The sequence below is a fragment of the Pelobates fuscus genome, chromosome 4, assembly GCF_036172605.1.
Source record: "Pelobates fuscus isolate aPelFus1 chromosome 4, aPelFus1.pri, whole genome shotgun sequence".
Lineage (NCBI taxonomy): Eukaryota > Metazoa > Chordata > Amphibia > Anura > Pelobatidae > Pelobates > Pelobates fuscus.
The window spans coordinates 190,431,292-190,456,005 of NC_086320.1; the positions used below are offsets into that span (position 1 = coordinate 190,431,292).

Sequence of the window (24,714 nt, forward strand, 5' to 3'; positions counted from 1 at the left end):
GGGTCTGTGAGGGAGGGTCTGCTGCTAATTGGCTGGAATGTGTCTGCTGACTGTGAGGTACAGGGTCAAAGTTTACTCAATGATGACGAATAGGGGGCGGACCGAACATTGCATATGTTCGCCGTCCACGGCGAACGCGAACACGCTATGTTCGCCAGGAACTATTCGCCAGCGAACCGTTCGGGACATCACTAGAGAGCATTTATTACATTTAACTCCAAGCTAACAGCTCATTCAATAAATGAGTTCAAAACTTGGAATCTGTTAAAAACTAAATCTTTGCTCATTGAGTTATACACTGATCAATATGTTAATTCCATTTGCAAATGCTAAGAATACTTAGTGACACTATAGTCACTAGAACAACCACAGTTTGACATTACTGCCTAGTAACATCTCTAGTAGCAGTCATTTACACATCCACTAGATGAGCTTTCTGGTTCAATGCTGCACAATGTGCAGCACTGATGTACAGCTTCTCGACTCTCTGCATGGAGGTGCTGATGTTCCTCATAAAGATGCATTGATTCATTGCATCTCTATGAACAGAGAATGATTTTGGTGCAGTGCGATGTTTTGCTATGGGATCGCATTGGATTGGCTGAGATCATCAAGTTAGATGATCTCAGCCGAGGAGGCGGATAGTTGGTGGTGTCAGCCATAAGGAGACTCACGTTGGATTTGAAAAAGGTAAGTTAAATACCTTTTTCATTGGGGCAAGGATGAAACTGGACACTTAACATATGCTTTTAGACCTATAGTGTCAGGAATACATGTTTGCATTCCTGACACTTTAGTGTTCCTTTAAGCTTTAAGCCTCCATTCTCACTTACAATTGCTGTCTGTCATAAGTGAGGATTGGAGTGAAAACAAATGCTGTTTTACTAGTGTTGTGTGTAGCATTCATAATTTTCTGACATGTGATGCACAATGAGAGTGAATGCATCCTGGGAAATGCTTGCTATGTGACTGATACTGATGGCTCCAGTCCTTGAGCTGTCAGCCTTTACCAGCAGATTGCAACATGCAGTTTTGCATGCCATGATCGGTTAGAGAATGATGTGCCGGGACAGTCACTTGTCCTCTAGAGACAATTTTTTGTGACTGTTCTGGCACATCATTTGTTGTGAAGAGATCAATAAGTTCTGTTCATAGAAATGATTTATAGAAGTTAAAAAATACATGACAAAATCATGAAAGTTTCCTATTTCTTACTTTCACTGACTTTTTACTCCTAGAACGTCTACAGACACAGGGTTGCCATAAATGTTTCTTCATGTAGATACTCTGATTACTGATCATAATTTTAAATGTGTCTATATTCTGTTTAGACAAAAAATATTCAGTTGCCTAAAATGTGATCCATATATTTAATTTAATCACAAAGGGGTCTATTCACCAAACATGAATTGTAGTGAAGTAAAAACTACATTGCAAAATTGATAAAAAAAAAAAAAATATTGATCAGTAACACAATCTCAATCAGATCTGTAGGCACAGCATGTCTTTTTTAAACTACATTTTGCAATTTTTGTAAGACTTGGAAATTTGTTTCAAGATATACAGTATTTGGCCAAATTTGTGATTGTTTAAAAATTCAGATTTGTGAATTGCTACATGCCAGATTCTTAGAGAAGACAACTAACACAAACCCAAACATGTTCTTTTTGGTTTGTGAATCAAGAGTGTTGTTCCTGGCATTAGAAAAAAAGCAGATGGAATGTAGAAGGAGCTGTTTCTTTCTTTCTTTCTTTCTTTTTTTAAGGGGGCAAACTTAGATTAGATTAAGCAATTTAGATTGCAATGATAAATAAGAGATCTGTCCAATCATGTGGGCTCTATCTATTGTCCAAACAAGAGGTAGCAAAAATGTGATTGATGGTTAGAGAGCAGACACTAAATGTTAAAAAAAAGTTACAACTGAAAAACAGAGGAAAAACAAGCATAAGCAGTAAAAAAATCAATACTTCCAAGCAAGATTTTTCCGGGTACTTTGTTTGCAGCTAATAAGGGAAGTCAACCAGCAGTGGTACTGTTTGTTATACCCTTGCTGTGCCTGTATGGAAATTGGAGTAACATGTGTCATTGATTCTTGAGACTAAGTGTAGCTTACTGTTGTATTTTTGGGGGTAGTGTGCTGTCCAGGCAAAAGGAAAAAAAAAGGTTTCTATTGCCTATGACACACATTGGCTGTTGAGCTTGGTGGGGCGAATAAAGATCCCAAGGATACCATGCATTTATCTAAGTGTCAGTCCCATGTTTAAGAGGTATCTCTGGTACAAGACTATATGTTGGTCATCAGGGTAACTGATCTCAGTAAAAGTGGTGGAATGGAGTCAACATCCCAAACTTGGGTCCAGAGTCAGAGGGGTTTATAGAAGCTGCTTCCACTCCTATGATATACCCAAGGCTTGGAAAAAGTTGGTTGCCTCAGAAACATCAAACAGACGGTACAGATTCTGCTCATTCAGCTCTACAAAAGTACATTAAGGATCCCATTAATAGAGTATTCCATGGTAAAATGGTTGTGACATTGTGGAGAGAATGCCACGATGACACAGATTCTAAAGGGAGGTCATTGAAGAAAGACAGTTTAAATGTTTCAAATATATAGTCCCAAAGCTTTCTGGTTGCATACATAAAGTGGTGTTGTATCTTGTTCTTGATGGAACCTCATTAAAATACACCATCTGTGGAGACTTACAGAGGCTGCAATATGAAAGACAGAGTCACTAATCATTGCACTGGTTTGGATGTTAGAAAACATGGAAGCGATCAATCTATCTGACTCTCCAAACTTTGATGTTTCAACTCCAGTTGTGCTTCAAGAATAATTTTGCACTTGCTGCAATGCTGTTAAAGTTATTGCCATATCAGTATGTCCAGTCTATATGCTGCATATTTCCTTCTTTCTGGACTGAGGCCATCTACAGATGGCGGAACTGCCCTAACAGCCTTCATGTGGTCAGATGTGGTCACCACATCTGACTAGGGCTAGTGCAAACCTACATGTTGGAGAAACTTCTTTCCCAAAGTATGTTGTAGACAATGGAGAACAAGTGTTATCATTTTAGATTAAATAAAAACAGTACAGCTGCAGAGCTCATAGCACGTTCATCTGGACCTCCACCTCCCAGCAAAAAGTGCTTTTTTTTAGTAAGAATGTTGTTCAGTATAAGCTTAATAAGTTAGTCTACCTTGCTACTGCCACAGTTGTACTCACACAAAATTGATTTGTAGATAGTCTGCATAATTTTGACAGGTCTTTTTTTGTTAAGTGTTTGAACAAAAAAAAGTCCTTTTATTCTGAGTGTGTTCAGTGCAACATGTGCAGTGCAAGAGTGAGCAATGTGCAGTGACTATGTGCTGTGCGCCGTGTACTGTTTCTTAAAGTCAGTCATAATACTTTCACTGTAGTAAATCCACCAAACTTCAACACATTTTGTAGCACAAACCCTATTTTTTCTTAATAACGTTGTGTTAGTTTACACAATACACAATCATTCATATCCCAAATGTTTTGTAATACGAATAACAAACCCACCATCAACAATGCTTTATTCTAATCCCCCCAAATAAATTAGGGAAAGGGAATTGGCCGTATTCCCCAAATTATCATCAGTATAATTACTATGGCCTCTGAGAGTCTAACTACATCTTCTTAAGCCATAAGGATATCTGACTCCTCCTCCACCACCACTTCCACTACTAAAAAAAGTAGTATTCAGCCTCAGGATAGTTCCAAGGAAGTTCAGAAATTCAGAAAGACAAGCATCAGGTCCACTGGTACTGTGCCTGATTGGGCGCAGCCAACTACCACCATTGGTACTCCCTACACTTATACAGTTGTGCTGAAAAGTTTGCATACCCTGGCAGAAATTGTGAAATTTTGCCATTGGTTTTAAAAATATGACTGATCATGCAAAAAAATATTTTACTGAAGGATAGTGATCACGTGAAGCCATTTATTATCACATAGTTGTTTGGCTCCTTTTTTAAATCATAATGATAACAGAAATTACTCAAATGGCCCTGATCAAAAGTGTACATACCTTTGAATCTGTGGCCTTGTTACAGACACACAAAGTGACACACAGGTTAAAATGGCAATTAAAGGTTAATTTCCCACACCAGTGGCTTTTTAAATTGCAATTAGTATCTCTGTATAATTAGTCAATGAGTTTGTTAGCTCTTACGTGGATGCACTGAGCAGCCTAGAAACTAAGCCACGGGGAGCAGAAAAGAACTATCAAAATACCTGTGTAACAAGGTAATGGAACTGTATAAAGATGGGATAGGATATAAAAAAGATATCCAAAGCCTTAAAAATACCAGTCAGTACTGTTCAGTCATTTATTAAGAAGTGGAAAATTCAGAGATCGCTTAATACCAAGCAAAGTTCAGGTAGACCAAGAAAGATTTCAGCCATGACTGCCAAAAGAATTTCTTGGAATACAAAGAAAAACCCACAGGTAACCTCAGGAGAAATACAGGCTGCTCTGGAAAAAGACATTGTGGTTGTTTCAAGGAGCACAATATGACGATACTTGAACAAAAATGAGCTGCGTGGTCAAGTTGCCAGAAAGAAGTCTTTACTACGCCAATGCCACAAAAAAGCCTTGTTACAATATGTCTGACAACACCTTGCCATGCCTTACAACTTCTGGCACATTGTAATTTGCATGATGAAACCAAAATAGAGATTTATTGTCACTACCATAGGCGCTATGTTTGGAGAGGGGTCAACAAGGCCTATAGTGAAAAGAATACCATCCCCACTATGAAGCATGATGTTTTGGGTGTGTGTGAGCGTTAAAGACATAAGAAATCTTGTGAAAATTGATGGCAAGATGAATGCAGCATGTTTTTAGAAAATACCGGCAGACAATTTGCATTCTTCTGCATGAAGGCTGCACATGGGACGCTCTTGGGTTTTCCAGCATGACAATAACCCTAAGCACAAGACCAAGCTGACGCCCCAGTGGTTACAACAGAAAAGGGTGAAGGTTCTGGAGTGGCAATTACAGTCTCCTTAACTTAATATCATCAAGCCACTCTGTGGAGATCACAAATGTGGTTCATGCAAGACGAACCAAAGACTTTGCATGACCTGTAGGCATCTTGTCAAGACAAATGGGCAGCTATGCCACCTGCATGAATTAGGGGCCTCATAGACAACTATTACAAAAGACTGCAGGCTGTCATTGAGGCTAAAGGAGGAAATACACAGAATAAAGAACTAAGGTTATGCACACTTGTGAACAGGGGTTATTTCCCTTTTTTTCTTTGTTGCCATGTTTTTTTTTATGATTGTGACATTCTGTTATAACATACAGTTGAATATGAATTCCATAAAAATAAAAGAAATATGTTTTGCATGCTCACTCATGTTTTCTTTAAAAATTGTCCATGTTTTACCAATTCTTAAAGGGCATACAAACTTTTGAGCAAAATTGGACCACTCTTTTAGACAGAGCAGTATGGATGTTACCACTAGATGACAGGAACAGACAGACTTCAGGGATGTGACTGCTAGCCCACTCTTGAAAATAGCTGGACTTTATGCCAGGGGTAATGTCAAAACAGCAAGCTAACAAAAACACCATGTGATAAAAGATGAGTTATTTGTACTAAGGCATTTAGAAATTAGAAAATCACAACATATAACAAAAACACCAGATTGCCAAGTTGATCGCTGTAGGAGGACCTTCCATTTTCATGATAGAAGAGAAGCCTCTTAAGTTGATGATACAGGCACCTGCTTAATATTTACTTTCCTGGTGATTCACTTTCTTCAGGACCTAAGGCCCATCATTGTACAGCTTCTGCTTGCTACTATTAAAGGAGCAATAGGCTAAGGCTGTAAGTCAGGAGGTGCCCTTTACCACAGATTTATGGGGTACTCCTAATGGCCAATATGCTTTCCTTCTTTGATTGCACGGTGCCTAACTATGGTGCTGATGGTGGAGGAGATCAAACCTTAACAGCTTGTCAGGCTGGGAGTGGATCTATAGGTAAGCAGAGCTATCAATTTCTTCTACTATATGGTAAAGTGAGAGACAAATAGCACACTAATGCAGATATATTGCAAACAATGGTGTTAAATTGGTTTTGATATCAGGCAGGCATCAATCTTTATATTCATGGTCACTGATAGAACTGTTAACATGATCAAAGCCCTGTTAAAGGGTTCCTTCGCAGATTTGTGCTATTTTTCACACATACTACATCTGTGAAGAGTGCAACTCAGGATGCTAACACAAAGGTGGAAACCATATCTGAGAATTACATCAGGATATCTGGGCAATCACTGTAGTGTGAGGGCTAGCCAACTCTTGAGGCAGGAGGAAGACAATAGAGGGCTTCCCATGTACTGTCTACAACAGTATATAAGCAGGCAGTGAAACTGTATGTTAGACATGGGGTAAACAATAGACATGTGCAATTCGTTTCGTCCCGATGCTTACGAATGTCTGAAGTTCGAATTGCCAAAGTTCCGAATTGCTGAAGTGGGTTAGGGGTTGGTGTTTAGGGGTTAATGGTTAGGGTTTGAATTACTGAAGTTCCGAACTGCTGAAGTTCCAACTTGCCGAAGTGTTGAATTGTCGTTGAAGTCCCACATTTTTGAAGTGCCGAACCGAACCAAATGCCATTGGTTCGAATTGCCGAAGCCGACACATTTTTATTTTTACCCAAATTTACAAACTGAACCGATTCTTTTGCCCTTGCGCATCTCTAGTTCAGCAGAAAGCAATCTATAGTCTACCTTCCCACTACTCTTTTGTTGTTGACTTCACACTGGGATGTAAATATTTGGCAATATTACGGCAGCTAGTGTACTTATTACCCAGTACTGATGCTAGCTTCCCTGTGTTAAAATAGGATTACGGATAAACTGACACTCCAGTCCAACAGGCAGACATCTGACATAACATTATCCATGCTTTGCAATGAAAGAGAGCCATGCCGGTTAAGGAAGATGTGCACATTGAATCTATCATGTTGTCGTTTTCTACTACACACCGCTTCAGTTGTTACAGCTTAACCCAAAGAGAGCCGAGCAGAGCAGCTATGGTTTGGGCAGTTTGGGGTAAGAAATTGAATCAACAAGCAGCTAGAAAAAAGCACACAGAAGAAGCAAGAATACAGCCTGAAATGATGAACCTTTACCTGTTTGAACATGCTTTGCCTCCTACTGAAGACACTCTAAGCTACTGAGGTTAAAATAAGAATGTGTGGCCTGCTCTGTGTGTGATTGTTCCGCAGTTATTGTCATGTTCACTGATCAGTTTACAAAATGAGAGAGTAAATTCTTACGTGGTATATTCTGAATATCCAACACTCAATGTCCCCACAACTGATGGAACATTCCTCAAGTCAAATCCCCTCAACTTGGGTTGCCCTGCCCTTCATTTTGATACTTGAGAAATCATAATCTGCTAGCTGAGATCTAAATGGTCACTCGCTTTTTCCTTCAAGGTTGTTTTGAAATTTGCAGAAGTAATCTAAAATCTGACAGAGAATACACATTTTTAAAAATGCTATTTAAATTTCTCCTGCTGCAGTTCCCTTTTTTTTTTTAATGCCTTTCATTGTAGAGGTATTGGGCTACCTGGCTGAATCTTGCAGTGTGACTATACCTGTTATCTCCGCAGGTGTGGTTGGGAGAAGCTGACACGGCACTTTTCTCCCACAATGAAGGATGATCATTGAAGCTACAGACTGGCTGTGTCACTTTTTGCTTTCATTTTTGTATACATTTTTTTTTTTTTTATTTCCTTCACTTTGTGTAATAATCTAATTTTGGCAACTCAGAATTTGCATTCCAGAAATGCCTAATATTGCCTATCCATTAGGCCATCAGCATTGTAGTCATTTGTCAGCATATTCATAGGCAGCTAGGCGCCATTTTCAGCTGTTTTGGCTGCCCACATTATTCCAGTAAGAATATTCTTCCATCTTGAAACAAATTTCCCCAGCCAAAGCAGTTTAGAAAAATATTTTTTTTTACTATGCAAAATTATAGTTTTCAATTCAGTCTTTAAAGAATAAACCCTACAATTTTTTTTTCTCATTTATATTTAACATTTCTTTATGGTGATATTAAACTATATTGTTAATGTATGCTCCAAGGATAGAAGCAAGAGTTAAAATGACAAGTCAGCCTGCTGCGTTTTTGCAGATGAACCCCAATTTACAATGGCAGCTATGTGACAGCTCATCATACAGCATGAGCCCACACACTTCTTCACACACCCCTGCAATCAATCATCAAGCAGTAGCAGACATCTGTTGCAGTCAGGCAGTGAATTTCTCTCATTTCTATTGCAGTGAACAAGTTTCATGCTTTATAGATATTGGTAAATAGGCATGAATTAGAGCCACCTCTATCAATTGTAAATACTTTGCTTACATTGTATGACTGTTGACAAACTGAGAAGGTTAAATAAAGCAGCCACCCTAAAGCAAAGGCGTCTGTAAAGGGCTACATTCACTTCTAACCAACAGCATATGAAACAACAAACACTTACTAATATTCACAGAGTCATGGAGAAACAACAAAGCAGAGGTTCAGACATCCCCATTAATATAAAAAGGAAAAGAAAACAGCGCAAACAGTCCAGCTCTCTGAAAATCAGTTTAATGAAAACAGATCTTTATTTCATTGTGTTAAAACCATCATTACTTATGGAGACATCATGATAAATCCACCATGCCAAAAAGCAAAATAAATAGGCAATCAAAATAAAATACATTAATTGTTTTCTTCAGCTAAGTACACATCTCACCATAAAGAAACCCTACCCCTGAGACACAAAGTGTATGGGAGGAGGTGACTGTCAAAAACTTAAAAGGCTCACAATTAACATAGCTCAGGTTAATACAATTAAAAAACACAAGCATTGAATGGCTTAATGTTAACAGCAGAATACTCATAGATAAAAAGGTTCATATACAATAAAGCACAGAATAAGAAACATGAACACACTAGAGCCATATCCAATATACTTACTCAACAGTCATTAATTATGCATAAAAGGTCAAACAAAAATATAAATATAAAAATTAAAGTCAGCAATGTCAAAAGAACACCAAACATTCTTAGCATGTAACCTTGGATTAATCGCTACATAGGTGAAACGAATCAAAGATCAGCAAAGTGTAAATTAAATATTATGCTCTGTGAAAGTCATTATTATGTCAATCTTAAAGGGACACTATAGTCACCAAAACAACATTAGCTTAATTAAGCAGTTTTGGTGTACCGGTCATGCTTCTGAAATCTCACTGCTCAATTATCTGCCATTTAAGAGTCAAATCACATTTGTTTCTGTTTATGCAGCCCTAGCTACTCCTTCTATGGCTGTGACTACCACAGCCTGCATGAAATAAAAATGGGTTCACTTTCAATCAGATGTAACTTACTTTAAAATTTTGTATCTCCTGCTCTATAAATTGAACTTTAACCCCTTAAGGACCAAACTTCTGGAATAAAAAGGAATCATGACATGTCACACATGTCGTGTGTCCTTAAGGGGTTAAACATACACACCCTGCATTGTCTAGCAAACTATTAACAGAGCAAGAGATTGGAAATTCTGAATTAAACAAGATTTGCAATAAAGGAAAGGTAAAAATGTGATGACTTACAGGAAGTGTTTAGGAAGGCTGTGTAAGTCACATGCTGGGAGGTGTGACTAGGACTGTATCAGCAAAGTGATTTAACACCTAAATGGCAGATAATTGAGCAGTAAGACTGCAGGGACATGATCTATACACCAAATCTACTTAATTAAGCTAAAGTTGTTTTGGTGACTATAATGTCCCTTTAAAAGTTTGCAGTTGGATACTAAATACCTACAGCCAGTCATTGTTAAAAGAACACAAAGTATATAATTCAACTGTTAAAAAGTACAAAAAAAAATTCTAAAATAAAATGTAATCTGAGAAAATATAAAGAAATAACACTTAAACATGTGCACCGGTGAAATTTTCATTTTGTATGAATGATTTCATAAAAAATTAAAAATTTAATTATATATACGGTATATACTCGAGTCAAGGTCTGTATTATGGCAACTTACATTGCCATAATCCAGACCAGGACCGCCGGGCTCATTACAAGCCCGGTGGTCCTGTTGGGGGCTGGCAGTGAGCTCTTACTTACCTTTGTAGCAGCTCCGGTCAGCTCCCTGTCAGCTACGTGCAGCTCCCTAGTTCAGCTCCCAGTGTAAGTCTCGCGACACCCGCAGCCGTCAGAGTGTTGCCACGGGTTACCGTGGCAACGCTCCGTGCGCCACACAGACCACGACACTTACACTGTGAGCTGAACGGGGGAGCTGCACGGAGCTGACAGGGAGCTGACCGGAGCTGCTACAAAGGTAAGTAACAGCTCGCTCCGGCCCCCCACTGCACAGCCCATCCACTGGACCACCAGGGAATGTTACAGCCTTGCAACAAGCAGGGAGGGGGGACAAAAAAAAAAATATTAAATGTTAAAATAATTAAAATAATAATATTAAAAAATATTAAAATAATTATATTAATATAATATTTAAAAACAAAATAATAATAAAAATGCCCTCCCCCCACCCAGTTTACACACACACACACACTCTGCATTCACACAAACTGCATTATATATACACACACTCTGCATTATATACACACGCAGAGTGTGTGTTTGTATGAGTGTGTGTGTATATAATGCAGAGTGTGTGTGTATATAATGCAGAGTGTGTGTGTATATAATGCACACACTCTGCATTATATACACACACACTCACACAAACACACACTGCATTCATTATATACACACACACTGCATTCACACAAACACACACACGCTGCGTTCATTATATACACACACTACACACAAACACACACTCTGCATTCATTATATACACACTACACAACCACACACACACTGAATTAATTATATACACATGATGTGGAATTATTAAAAATTATTATTGTACTTGTATTGAATTATTGTACTAACTCCATTTTAACCTTATATTGTGACAATCCTCCATTTTGTCCTCCTAACCTGACTTCTTCAAATCCTCCATTTTGTCCTCATGACTTAACTTGTTCATTTTAAAACTACCTTACGTGACTGAATTTCCCAACCCAATTAATACAGTAGACAAAGACCGTGTTTCCTACAAGGACAAGTACCAGGAGGTGCTGGCTACTCCTTAAGACTTGCCGGCTACTCCTTAGGACTTGTAAGATAGTATAGTTTGAAGGCCACGAGAACACAGTAGTAATGAAATGTTCTATTCATAAGAGACCTTGCACCTGGACATGAGGCCTGATATCACTGACTGTGTAAAATGACGCTCAAGCCCCCCTTTCCACCGAGTAAACCTCATGCTGGGAAAGATGGCGCCTGAGCCTTCTGTCCACACCCTTGTCCAGAACAATACCACCTCCCGGTGGGAGGACACCTAGCTGGTCACTCAAACCCCTGAGCCAATTAATAATATTGGTGGGTGGACACGAAGTTAGTCACATAATGTTTAATCCAATCAATGATGTTTATTTGTTATTATCTGATATTCAATGATGATGTCATTTTGCTTTTAAAAAGATCTGCACAACTGTTTTCCAACCAGATTGCATTAAATTTTCTGAAGTGCTTTTAACCTGAACTCCATGTGTCAGTGTGAGCTTACTTCTGCGTATACGCAATTTAATCATCTCAGATTTGGACAGGAACAGATAGACTTTGAACATTTTGGTTTACTTTCAAAAAGTACCATAACAACTTGGCTCCCAACGTGGGGCATCGGGCTATGGCCTCTGGCCGGTGAGCCGTCCTAAGGAAGATGCTGTTGGACGGGGGAATCCTGGGGGTAGGAAGGGAGATTGATCACCTCCAGATACACGGTAGAGACTTCTGCAGAGCCACCGGTACGTTCCGGCCCCTTTGATTGACCCGTCCACGTGTCTGTGACTGCTTCCCGGGAGGACATCAAAGACAGGTAATATCTTGCCCGGTGTCTCGTTACTCACTTGTTTACCTGCATTTTAGTCTATCTGTTGCCTGGGTGTGTTTGAATTGTGTTTGAATTGTTTGCCTGTTTCCCCATTTTGAGATAAAGGGGGGGTGGACCTGCAGGGGATTTGCCTGGGGTTCTGTCTTGCTTGTTTTCCCCTTTTTGGGATAAAGGGGGGTGGACCTGAGGGGACTTGCCTGGGTCTTCAGTGTGTCTGTCTATCTGTTTGTATTTTACCCCTTTTGGGATAAAGGGGGGTTGACCCGTGGATGTGTTCCTGGGGGGTCTTCTGTTGCCTGTTTTACCTCTTTTAGGAACCACGGTGCTGTGGTTGTAAGGAAAAAGAGGGGTTGACCCGTGGATGTGTTCCTGGGGGGTCTTCTTTGCCTGTTTACTTCTTTTAGGAGCCTCGTGGCTGTGGCTGTAAGGAAAAAGAAGTTTGTGGAACTGTGGGATCTGTGTAGAATCATAGTTTCCTGTGATCCAAGTTTGTGTCACTTTGATAGCCTAGCTAGCTTCACTGTGCGCGTTCGGACTATCCAGCTCTAGTTGAGTTGGGGACGTCCTGACCCGGACCATCCAGCTCTAGTTGAGTTGGGGACGTCCTGACCCGGACCCTTCGGCTCTAGTTGAGCTGAAGGTCCACTGATTATTTAATCGTGGTAGGAGACTTAGCCTTGTGGCAGGGGACTTTGTTTCCTGGGGGAATTCAGGCAGGTATTGCTTGTTTTTCGCATCACGTGGTAGTGAGACTTATAAAGTGGGTTTTATAGGGGCACTACGGGAATGAGGATAGACGTGGCCACATTCTTGTGGACTGCAGAGTAGAGGGAGGCTGGAAAGGATTTCGGACCGGTGTTAGCTGTTATCCTTGGCCGCTGGTAGTGAGACTTATGAAAGTCGTTCTCCGAGCGGGGACACTACGAGGTTGAGAAAGGTGACTTTGGAGTAAGCACATGTAGAAGGAAAGGGATTATTGTTGATTTCATTTGAACTGTAATGCATGCACTGTATTTCAATTGTATTGTTGTCTTGTCTGTTTAATTAGGAGTCTCATGAACTCCTGTGTCTGTCTCTAAGGATTTTTCCTTGCCTTTTCCCTTTTCTATACTTCCTATATTATTATTCTATCCTCTCCTATTTCTATTGTGAGAGAAGTGATTGGTCACACACTTCTCACCTCCAATTAGTGACTAGTCTACGTTTTGGGAAGACGCACTGGGGGGGGACCCACCCCTCTCGAGTGTCAGTCCACCATTGTAGACACTGTTTAAAACCTTTTCCCCCTATATCTGGGACGCCTGTATAGGAGGGGAATGGAACAGGGTTAGAAAAGCCCAATAAGGGCTGGCTAGCGCGTGTGATCTAGTTGAAGATAGAGATTGCTAAAGTGTGTAAAGTTGCTGTGCCTTCATGTGGTAGATTACTGACAGAGAAGAAAGCAAGCTTACTGGTACAGAGTAGCAATGCTATTCAGCAGGAAGGTAGGGTTGAGGAAGAACTAGATCACAAAGGGTTAAGAATGTATGTATATTATAATAATTGTTTTTGTATTTTGTGTTAGCCATTACCCTGGTAGAGGGTGGGGGTTTTGTATTGAGTTTCACTGAAGAGTATTATTAAATGTTGTGTTTTTGTGTCCCTTTGCTTTTGCAATAATTGTAACGTAACTGTCTTTCCAGCGCTGACATGGTTAAAAAACTTCATGCTGGCTCTCTCCTTGCCTTCTGTGAGACGCGAGGGGGGAGAGGGAGGGGTGACATTCCTGGTTTTTCAGTTCTGCGTTCAGTAAAATTATTCAGAAACTAATAAGATTTAGCAATGGAACAAAGTATTTTCTCCAAGACTGTTGTATAAGATAAGGAGTCAGGGATGTAGCTCAGTGTTTATTACGAAGGTTAGGAAAGTGAATCTGATGCAGGAATAGAGAATTATTTGGACGAGTTAAAAATGTAAAGGCAAGTGTGATTTGTTGCATTGCTATGCAATGTGGATAGAGGGAATATGCAAAGTTGTTAAGCTAGATTGTGAAGAGGAAAAGTGATTAATGGCTGTAGGTATATTGTTTGCATTCCGTGAGTTTATTTATTTATTTTATTTATTTATTTATTTTCCGCCCGTGTATTGTGTCATGCTCATCCTATCTTAAAGACATGCTGTCTTCCTTAATTCCCATATATTATGAACAAAAAGGTTACGGTTACTAGGATTATCCTGCTATTAGTTTCCCTGTGTCAGGAAGGTGTCTGTGACAAGTATTGGTTAATATGTAGATAGAATATATATGTCTATCGTTTCACGTATAAGTAACAAGTGTGTTTTAGCTTTGTGTACAAAGATTGATAACATGCTGAAAGAAGGGTTATCTTAAAGAACATTTACTAAAAGAAAGTTCTAATAAACCAAGATTTCTTGAACAAATGAATAAGCCAAGTTTAAAGACTGACTAACATAATTTTTGTTGTAAGCCCAGATATTTTATTATTGCATATGCGTAGGAATTGAGACTTTGGGCATTATAGTATATTAATTCTAGATCTGTTACTAGCAGCAAGTGCCTATCCCACGCATGCTTAAAACACTTCTACTGAGTTAACCTCTACCACTCCAGTTGGAAGGCTATTCCATGCATCCACTACCCTCTCAGTAATGTAATACTTCCTGATATTATTTTTAAACCTTGGTCCCTCTATTTTTGAGACTATGTCCTCTTGTTATGGTAGTTTTCCTTCTTTTAAATATAGTCTCCACTTTTACTGTGTTGTTTCCCTTTATGTATTTAAAAATGCTTTTATCATATTTCCCCTGTCTCGTCTTTTCACCAAGCTATACCTGTCAAGATCCTTTAACCTTTCCTGGTGAATTTTACCCTGCAATCCATGAACCAGTTTAGTAGCCCTTCTTTGAACTCTCTCTAAGGTATCCATATCCTTCTGAAGATATGGTCTCCAGTACTGTATCCAGTACTCTAAGTGAGGTCCCACCAGTGTTCTGTACAATGGCATGAGCATTTCCCTCTTCCTACTGCTAATACCTCTCCCTATGCAACCAAGCATTCTACTAGCATTTTCCGCTGCTCTATTACATTGTACATTGTCATCAACAGCCAGAAACTGGAGAACAAGAAATGTGAATTAATGTATAGCCATTTATAAGCTTAACAAAATCTCCATTATCTTTTCCATTTATTTTGCAGAAGGCAATGTTATTTGTCTATTTTGTATGTTTTAAAAATACATTATCAGTGAAGAGTAGAATAAATTTTATCCCATTTACGAGACATAAAATTGTGATAATGTATATTTGTGATATAAGTAGAAATTACATTTTGAGATGTTAGATATAAATTATTAAATTAAGAACTAGAGTCAGGGATAGCGTCTGTCTCCGCGGGCACAAGACCCCGTGTGGAGAAGTGGTGGGCAAGCCATCATGGGCCACCCATGGGAGTGAAACGTTCGAGGCTTGTGGAGACAAGATGAGCATGTTAGCCTTTTATTATTTTTCTCTAGGGAAAGCATAGGGCCAGTTAATAGTTGTTGTACATGGGCTATTTGCAGCCTCCATTGCATTTCTACCTAGTCTTGATTTCTGATGTCTCCTCCATTGCTACATCACCTGTCTGCTCCCTTACCTGCCCACCCCCGCTTATTCCTCCCACCGATCCCTCCCCTTCATCTGCAGTCCCCCACTTTCCCCTACTACTCCTCCCTCTACTCCACATTCTCCTCCTCCTACTCCTCCTTCCTGCTCTTACTCCTCCCCCTCTTCCTACTCCTTCCTCTACTCCACTTTCTCCTCCTACCCCTTCCTCTACTCCACCTTCTCCTCTCTCCTCCTACTTCTCCTCTTCTCCTCCTCCTACTCCTCCCTCTACTCCACCTTCTCCTCTCTCCTCCTACTTCTCCTCTACTCCTCCTCCTACTCCTCCCTCTACTCCACCTTCTCCTCTCTCCTCCTACTTCTCCTCTACTCCTCCTCCTACTCCTCCCTCTACTCCACCTTCTCCTCCTCCTACTCCTTCTTCCTGCTCTTACTCCTCCTTCTTCTTCCTACTCCTCCCTCTACTCCACCTTCTCCTCCTCCTACTCCTTCTTCCTGCTCTTACTCCTCCTTCTTCTTCCTACTCCTCCCTCTACTCCACTTTCTCCTCCTACTCCTCCCTCTACTCCACCTTCTCCTCTCTCCTCCTACTTCCCCTCTACTCCTCCTCCTACTCCTCCCTCTACTCCACTTTCTCCTTCCACTCCACCTTCTCCTCTCTCCTCCTACTTCTCCTCTACTCCTCCTTCTCCTCCTCCTACTCCACCTTCTTCCCTCTCACTCTATCCGCTACTCATTCTTCCATCTCCCCACCACCATATCTGTATCCTTTATATGCTTCCTCCCTTCTTATTCCTTACCAATTTCCTCCACTCATAGACGACTCTGCCTCTACCTGACAACATTATATTTTGAAGAAAAGTTGCTCTGGCCACTCTTCCGCCACTTCCCAGGGGGGAATACCACACTAACGAAAAATTAAAATTATTCAGACATGAAAGAACTGTTTTGGGCACTCTCAAGGAAATAGTGCGGTCCTGACCCAGATTCCCATGGAAGTAAGACACCTGTAAGGGAGGTGGCTGTCCCTCATGTTTTTTCTACACTAAGTCCCCAGAAATCTCATGAAAGGAACCTGACTCATTAGAACAAAACATGAACATTCAACTTACAGATCTCTACAGAGGGGGGTCAGCAAGAGAACTGTGAATAGAAAGACAAATACCCCCCAATCTCACACAGAAATAGGTGAGGAAACCTCTTCTACTGCTCCTTATGGTTGCTTTGAACAGATGAAAGAAGAAACAAGACACCTTTCAACAGAGCATGCAGTAGCTTTACCAGATCCTGACTCCACTCTGTTTGCGGATAAAGAGGAAAGGTACCATACTGGATTTGCTGTTGCTACAGAAGATCAGGTACGTCAAGCACCTTCACTTTCCTCACTCACATCTGCTCAAGACGCTGAATTGACAGCCTTCTCAGTGGCATACAAAATGCCTGAAGGAAGACATGCCAATATCTACACTGACTCAAGACATGCCCTGGGTGCAGCACATTATTTTGGATCAATCTGGAAGATAAGAAGCACCACTCAGCTGACTAAAAGCTGCCAACCAAGCCACAAGTGCACCAAGGGAAGTGGACAGAATGGTGTCCGCTAAAGAAACTTCTATACTCACCATGTAGATCCTACCTACAGATCTCAAGCTTCTGAAAGAATGACAAGCAGCTACTGACCCTGAAGAAATACAAAGCTGGAAAAACAGAAAGGGGCAACCCTTGAAGACGGGCTGTACTCCAACGCTCTTAAGCTCTGTTTACCCAAAAACATGTACTGGGCAGTGAGCCCATGGAACTTTATACCTATCCAAGACCCTCATGAACTCTTTGATCTCTAAAATACCCCTAAGCACCTAGCTAACTCTCAATATCCCTTTCAAGAATCCAGATGACAAAGAGCTACTGGGTCAAATATGCACTAGTTATCATAGACATTTTGTCAGGATGGCAGAAGTTTAGCCGGTCATCAATGTGACATCCAAGACCATATACCCAGTAGTGCATTGTGAAAGTTGCAGAGATCACTCAGTGGATTCATTGTTCCAGATTCAAGACTCTCTCTGCAACATGAGAAGTGACATTTGTTGATTTTGACACACTTTTGACTCTAAAGAAAAAATGACTTGTTAAATAAAAAGATACCAGCAAGTAGGTGTTTGATGGCCATAATAATGCCTGACCACCTGCCATCGATGGAAAGCCGAGGACCCCAAAAGGAGACCTCGTGAAGCTAAAGAGATCCAAACGCCAAGCTTCCTCAGGATTATTTGCCCATCCTGAGTTTGTGGTGATATTAATATTGACTAAATGATCCGAGTCCACCTACGCTGATGTAGCGTGGGACAGGTTTAATACTACAATGCATAAGCAAATGCGCCCTAGCCAAGGTTATTATGTCCATACACATAATACATGACAAGAGTACACACCACATTCATGCTTCAGAACATAAAGAGGAGCACCCCTCTAAAGGGAAAGTTTGATTGATATATATATATATTGATGCCATAGGTGTGCCAAGGGGGGTACCAGATGATTTTGCAGTAAAAGGAAAGTTTGAGTCCATTTTCCCAACCGTCACTGCTAATAATAATAATAATATTTTGATTTGCATTTATTATATCTATTGCAACCAACAACGTTTACCTGTCACCATGACTACTTGTGCCTATGTTCCAGATAACACAAGTCCATATGGTAATGTAAGCTTGTCTATTTATGATGTCCCTCTGAAGAACTAAGAAGACTTTGAGAACCGTTACTCCAGTCATTTTTGTGCCTTTGGGTTAACACGTCTTCTGATACTAACATAATAAAGTTTTATCTCTTAGAATCTAACATTTCATAGGGGGGACTGATGTGGAATTATTAAAAATTATTATTGTACTTGTATTGAATTATTGTACTAACTCCATTTTAACCTTATATTGTGACAATCCTCCATTTTGTCCTCCTAACCTGACTTCTTCAAATCCTCCATTTTGTCCTCATGACTTAACTTGTTCATTTTAAAACTACCTTACGTGACTGAATTTCCCAACCCAATTAATACAGTAGACAAAGACCGTGTTTCCTACAAGGACAAGTACCAGGAGGTGCTGGCTACTCCTTAAGACTTGCCGGCTACTCCTTAGGACTTGTAAGATAGTATAGTTTGAAGGCCACGAGAACACAGTAGTAATGAAATGTTCTATTCATAAGAGACCTTGCACCTGGACATGAGGCCTGATATCACTGACTGTGTAAAATGACGCTCAAGCCCCCCTTTCCACCGAGTAAACCTCATGCTGGGAAAGATGGCGCCTGAGCCTTCTGTCCACACCCTTGTCCAGAACAATACCACCTCCCGGTGGGAGGACACCTAGCTGGTCACTCAAACCCCTGAGCCAATTAATAATATTGGTGGGTGGACACGAAGTTAGTCACATAATGTTTAATCCAATCAATGATGTTTATTTGTTATTATCTGATATTCAATGATGATGTCATTTTGCTTTTAAAAAGATCTGCACAACTGTTTTCCAACCAGATTGCATTAAATTTTCTGAAGTGCTTTTAACCTGAACTCCATGTGTCAGTGTGAGCTTACTTCTGCGTATACGCAATTTAATCATCTCAGATTTGGACAGGAACAGATAGACTTTGAACATTTTGGTTTACTTTCAAAAAGTACCATAACACACACACTACACAAACACACACACACTGCATTCATTATATACACACACACTACACAAACACACACACTGCATTCATTATATACACACACTACACAAACACACACACACACACACAGACTGCATTCATTATATACACACACTACACAAACACACACACCCTGCATTCATTATATACAAACGCTGTAAATAAATATTCGATTAATGCAATTTTATTGGGATCTAATTTTATTTAGAAATTTACCAGTAGTTGCTTATACTCGAGTCAATACGTTTTCCCAGTTTTTTGTGCTAAAATTAGGGGCCTCGGCTTATATTCGGGTCGACTTATACGCGAGTATATATGGTAGTCAATCACAAATTTTGTCTGTAAACCATTCATTTTCAAAAAAATTTGTTAAAAAATAATGTTTTCATCCATTAGGATGAAAATAGCACTGTGCATGCGCAATAAAATAAAACAAAAACAAGGAGGGAGCCGGCAGCACCACCAGCTCCCTTGTAATAAACCATTCATACAACCCTGCATTAAAACCTATGAGGATCACTATGACCCCATATTAAAAACAGGGATGTTAAATCCTCCTGCATGGCGCGAGTAGGGGCATGTTGCCTAAACAGTGAGCAGTCAGTGGCTGTTCTCTGTCATTTAAAACCAAATATAAATCAGTATTGACCCCCATATTAATAAAAGGGAGGTCGAGTAGGGGCATGTCGCCTAAGCAAATTTAAAACACCTAGTGACTGGACAGCTTTTGCTGCCCTGTCCCTAGTTCAATAAGGGGGGGACCTGGCACAGATTAAATCCTTCCGCATGCCCCTACCTGTGCCATATCCCCATGTGTAGTAGGGACATGTCGCCTAAACATAATTTAAAACTGGATATAAAAATCTGTATTTTATATAGAAATGATAGAGAGCTACTGTAGGAGTACGTGTAACCAAAAATTATAGCAAGAAGTATAACAATGTTGCAATATGAAAAAGTAGCTATTTAGATCTAAATAGCTTTGTTACGGCACACCCAGGCATAAAAGGGTTAAACCGACGTTTAGTAGATCTTCCCCTTTCAGAAATCAGGCACAGCTACTGCAGAACACCAAACTCCCGAACTGGATACAAAATAGCACTCCAACTCCCGAACTGGAACCTCACTAATAGCTGCTAGCAGACAAACAGGAAAAACAGACAAACAGCTCCTGGCAATCAGTCTCTAACAGCATACAGTGAATCCCCCCAAGAACGAGACAGAGCTCCGTGTTGAGGGTCAAGCAGTGGTCTGTTTTAATTAACACTCACAGACTTTTATGCAAGTCCCCATGCAAGGGGACATCCCACAGGGAAGGACAACATGTAACCAATCCCGTACAGTAAAACATAAAACACACCCAGCACAAACACATAAAATCCTCCCCTCTGCCTGTGATATAATTACTGAACACAATGGGTTAATGTAATTTATCACAGGCAGGAAAAATACAGTTTTTACAGCATATTCATAACTTCTAAAATATACATCACATTCACATAATTATATATTCACAATCAATCCATTCAGGGGAACAACATATCAAAAAATGGCATGACTCAGACAAGGGGTTCAGAAGTTAGTAAAGTATCTTTTGGGGCCTGGCTGGCAGTATGGCTATCTGGCCCAAACCGATTTTACAGAGCCCTCTATCCTGGAGACAATGGGGAAAATAATCCAATTATATCCAGGGATAGAGGCAGACTCCATTGAGCACATGTTACCAGTAAAACACAAAAGGATACAAAAATACATAACTCCTCTCATACTGAATTGAACAGCCCAAATCTCCCAGGGTCCATAATCCCAAGGCAACAGGCGGGCAACCAGGCTCCTCCAATGCAATGTGGCGAGATTGGTCTTGTCACAAGCTTCTTTTCACATGTACTCTTATCGTAGCTCTAACACTTCTATATAGGATACATTTATATCCAGTTTTAAAAGACAGTGAGCAGTCAGTGGCTGCTCGCTGTCATTTAAAGCTACTAGAGACTGGGCAGCTATAGCTGCCCAGTCACTAGTACAATATGGGGGGACCTGGCACTCCAGGAGCGATGGGTGGGGACCCTAAATAAATAATGGGGGGACCTAATGTTCCCCCCAGGACCCCACCCATGAGCAGTGGGTGGGGACCCTAATTAATTTAAGGGGGGACTTAATGTCCCCCCTGGTACCCACTCTTGAGCGGCGGGTGGGGACCCTAAATAAATAAATAAGGGGGGACCTAAATCCCCCCCCAGGTGCCCACCCATGAGTGGTGGGTGAGGACCACAAATAAATAAATAATTAAGGGGGGGACCAAATGTCCCCCCCAGGTCCCCACCCATGACCGGGTTTGATTATGTATTATTATTTTATTTTTCATGTTTCACATTTTATTTTATTTTGTAATCTCATGATTTTTTGTTTTGATGATTTAATTTATAAATGTTTCATATTTTTTTTATATTTTATTATTTATATTTCATTATTTTTCACATTTTTGCACAGTAGTCCACTTTATTTTACACCATGCACTAGTGGTTACGGGTACCCATTTTTCTCTTTGTTCTTGAGGCTAGTCCAGTTATTCTGTTTAGCACATGCATTTCCGCTTACACTTGCACTATTAGTCTATTTCACTAGGTTAGAAATTTCACAGATGTCTCCCATTTCACACATTTTTATTATTATTATTACAATTTCTAGAAACAGCTGAATAACTCGGATTAATCTTAGTCAGTATATATATATATATATATATATATATATATATATATATATATATATATTGACAAAGATTAATCTGAGTTAAAAGAATTGCACTTTTTTCACACTTACAACTTTGTTATTCAGCTGTTTCTATTTGCGTGCTTGATCTTTTTGTGTTGTGTGATGAATAAGTGGTGTTCTGGCACCCAGTGAACAGTGTTAGCTTTGTTTGTTGTTCACCTCTGATTTTCAATTACATCATAACTCAACAGATTCATAATATTATTGAAATTAATTGCTACTGCTGTTGCTGAATTCTTTTTATTGCATGCACACATTCCAAAGTGTCTAGTAATCTCTGTTTTTTCTAAAGTTATTTATCGAAATTTCTTGTGAAAATCTCCAGATTTATTTGCACTTGCCTCTTGTCATTCTTTCAATATATTGAACAACAATACTTCCTTGAATATCTTTAACACATGGAGAAACTGTGATCAAGATGTGGACAAATGCAAAGTTTAGGCCAAAAAAAGCTAACTGTCTTTATAACTTTTTTTAAGCTTATTTTTTATAACTATAACTGACATCTTTGTATGTAATAAAACAAATACTTACAACCAACTGTTTAAAGGTTTTAGATTTGTTACATAGTTATATTCAATTTTAGTACATCTGTACAATTTAGTACATCCCCATTCCTTTAATTATGCATTTTTATTGGGATTATATCTAAAACTAGCTTGGAAAAGCTGCAGATATCTTGTCTGAAGTCTTTGCAAGCCCTCCTCTTCTAAGTCCATACTTTCTGTGTCTGTCCAATTACAGACTTCCCAATTTAGCTCATTGAGAAGTCTTTATAAGGCTGGTTCCTTGGGTAGTTGCCTTCCTTTTGAGCTTAAAGGGACACTATAGTCACCAGAACAACTGCAGCTTAATGTAGTTGTTCTGGCAAGTATTATCATTTCCTTAAGGTATTTTCATGCAAACACTGCCTTTTCAACAAAAAGGCAGTGTTTACATTGCCCCCTAAGGACAACTCCTGTTACCACTCCTCAGATATCCACTGAAGGTGCTTTCAGGGACAGTGCTTCACAGCAGGCAGCACTGCCATTCAGCGGCTCCACGCTCAGCATCTCCCCATAGAGATGCATTATTTCAATGCATCTCTATGAGCAGGTGCTGATTGGCCAAAACGGCTTTTGGCCCTGACTCCATCCCGCCTCCTTGCTGATATCAGCCAATCCAATAGTTTCCCTATGGGAAAGCATTGGATTGGCTAAAAATCTGCAATTCTGATTATGTCACCAAGGAGGCGGATTGGGAATGGGGCTATCGGCAGATGACCTGCCCAGCGCTGAAAATAAGGTACGTTTTAACCCCTTCTAAGGTGACTAAGGGGGCAAGCCACCTAAATGGTGAATTAAACACTATAGAGTCAGGAATACATGTTTGTGTTCCTTTAACATCCCTGAGTTAACTACCAGGAAGTAACACTGCAGATTGTCAGATTAACTTGGTTTAATAAAGTTATATTAAAAAGTGTAAAATTCTTTTGACACGCTATACACATGCAACACTTTGGCAAGCTTCAGGTTTTCCTTTAGTATTTCTTTATAGAATTTGCATTCCTTGTAGGTAACAATGTTAAGTTGCTTTCAAATAATGTGTGATAAAGTATCTCCTAATTCTTAGAATATTCTTTGTATTATTTCATTGGTCATTTTATGTAAATTATTGTTATAAAAGCTAAAAAGCAAACATGCATATCACTCATTTGCTTAGATGAAGTAAAATGTAATTATGTCTTTAATTATCATACAGATTCCTATCATCTCGGTGTCCAAGAATCATCTGCCATTGGGACAGCAGTTGGTCATATTAAGGCAATTGATGCTGATATTGGTAAAAATGCTGAAGTACAATACAGAATCATAGATGGAGATGAAATGGGAATGTTTGAGATAATAACAGAGAAAAGTACACAGGATGGTGTCATAACCATTAGGAAGGTATGAATATGACCTCATCATCATTTTATGATTAATTATTGCATATTATAAAAGTAAAACAGTTGACAAACTTTCTTAACTGTTCTTTCTCTGACATCGTTTTCATATTTTCATCTGAGACATACACTAACAATGAGATTACTTCTTTTATATTTTTAAATCAATTTTTCTCAGGTTTTATCATTATTTACCTCTCAATGTTTTTTTTTTAAAAAATACATGTCAAAATACATTTTTGTAATGGGAATCTACTTGAAAGTTCTTGCAAAGTTTATATACACAGTAAAGGGAATTACCCATGCATGGGTTACATGGATTTTCTGTTTTTTAGATTCTAGCTGCCATGAAAATACATAATTTAACAATTTGTGTAACCTTAGTAATAACATTTTACATTGCAGTCTGTTCAGCGTGTAAGAACATTTCCTAAAACATGTCATTTTTTTGTTTTTCTGTAATCATGAATAAAGTTGTACCAGGCACATATAGATGTGCTCCAATAAAATTTATTTTAACACTTTCTTCATATTTATTGATAAGTTGGGAATTGTCCACCATGGTCTACAGGCACTAGGGATGAAAATTCAAAAAATCTCCACTTTATGCATATGGATTTGTTTCTCTGTGTCACATTTAATCTGAATGATCACCAGCTACAAAAAAATATTGTTTAGCCATAGCCAATCATCTCATCCCAA

The 24,714-nt window shown here is 39.5% G+C and overlaps 1 protein-coding gene across 1 annotated transcript in view; it reads left to right on the forward strand.

Moving 5' to 3' along the window:
- The window catches only part of LOC134608750 (cadherin-10), a 224,372-nt gene that overhangs the window by 114,715 nt on the left and 84,943 nt on the right, over positions 1 to 24,714 (forward strand). Inside the window, exon 5 of the mRNA XM_063451836.1 lies at positions 23,829 to 24,016. Within this exon, the coding sequence (XP_063307906.1) occupies positions 23,829 to 24,016 (188 nt within the window). The remainder of the gene's footprint in view (positions 1 to 23,828; positions 24,017 to 24,714) is intronic.